At 52.9% G+C, this 1,159-nt stretch overlaps 1 protein-coding gene across 1 annotated transcript; it reads left to right on the top strand.

The window, feature by feature from the left end:
• Positions 1-32: 32 nt before the first annotated feature.
• Positions 33-1,000, top strand: H257_19564 (hypothetical protein; the record flags this gene model as incomplete). The annotated part of the gene is made up of 1 exon (XM_009848702.1): positions 33-1,000. A coding segment is annotated over one exon (901 nt), but the record flags the coding sequence as incomplete, so codon positions are not given.
• Positions 1,001-1,159: the final 159 nt, after the last annotated feature.

Here is a 1,159-nt window from a genome sequence, read left to right on the forward strand (position 1 = left end):
ATCCATACTAAGCTTACTGTATATCTGGATAGGAAATATATAATGCCACGGATATTACAGCACGTACATGTGCCAGTGAAGTCGCGGCGGCGGCATCTGCTCGGCCTCCTGTCTTCCGACCCGAGCACACCATCGCGTTCCAGCATCGTCGTCTACTTCCACGGCTTTCCCGACCTGTCCGTGCACCCAGATACGTCGGTAACTCCGGCGTTTGCCAGCCGCTTCCCGAGAAAGCTGAACGAGCTCCTGCCTCTTTCGTTTGACCTGCTCTGTGTCAACTTTTCAGGGCTCCCAGGCTCCGATCATGATGTACCCTACCGAAGCAAACTACTAAGCCATGAGGTGGACGATGCCGATGCTATCATTGCGTTCTGCGAGCACGAGTTACGGATGCGGCATGTTCACATAGTTGGCCTCTCCACGGGGGCGATCCTGGCGTCGCTTGTGCGGAATCATGTCGTGCACACTTCACTCCGGTCCATTTCTGTAGTCGCAGGCATCGCAGACACGACGGAAGGCGTGCACTTGGATTTCTCCATCGATCAACAAGCCCAAGCTCAAACCGACGGCTTCTGCCTCACTCCGTTCTACTGGCCACCCAATTGGCCACTCCCTCCTGACGCTGTCGACGTGGACAGTTCTACGGGAAAGCTTTGGCGCCCGCTAGATCATGGATACCTTGCGGACATGGTGGCATTGGATATTGGGGTGAGCGTTGGCCTAGGAAAAGTCCCATTCCTTGTCATCCACGGCGATCACGACAAGAGCATCCCGTGGCAGCAGGGAGAGGCTTTGTTCTCCGCTGCCGCCCACCCCAAGGAATGGCTCTTGATCAAGGGGGCGAACCACCTCTTGACGAATGCGAAGCATGTGAAGAAAGCTGTGGCCGAGATACAAGCGCACATGCTCGCGTCGGAAGCGGCGGCGGCATAACTCCATTTGATAGAATGGTCAACGTAGTCACGTTAGCATGAATTGCTGTGATAGATTGTTGTGTACTTTGCTGCCTGTGGATCGACTCATCAAGTCAATCGAAAAACATTAAGTTTCCGAGGTTTTGTTGATTGGCATTGTCCGGATAACAATCGAAACGTTGCGTCTTGAAATAAGCTTACCTTTACAAACCCAATATTGTACTGTGTTTATTCTAAACTGGAGC

Source organism: Aphanomyces astaci, assembly GCF_000520075.1.
Source record: "Aphanomyces astaci strain APO3 unplaced genomic scaffold supercont1.796, whole genome shotgun sequence".
NCBI classification, from domain to species: Eukaryota; Oomycota; class Saprolegniomycetes; order Saprolegniales; family Verrucalvaceae; genus Aphanomyces; species Aphanomyces astaci.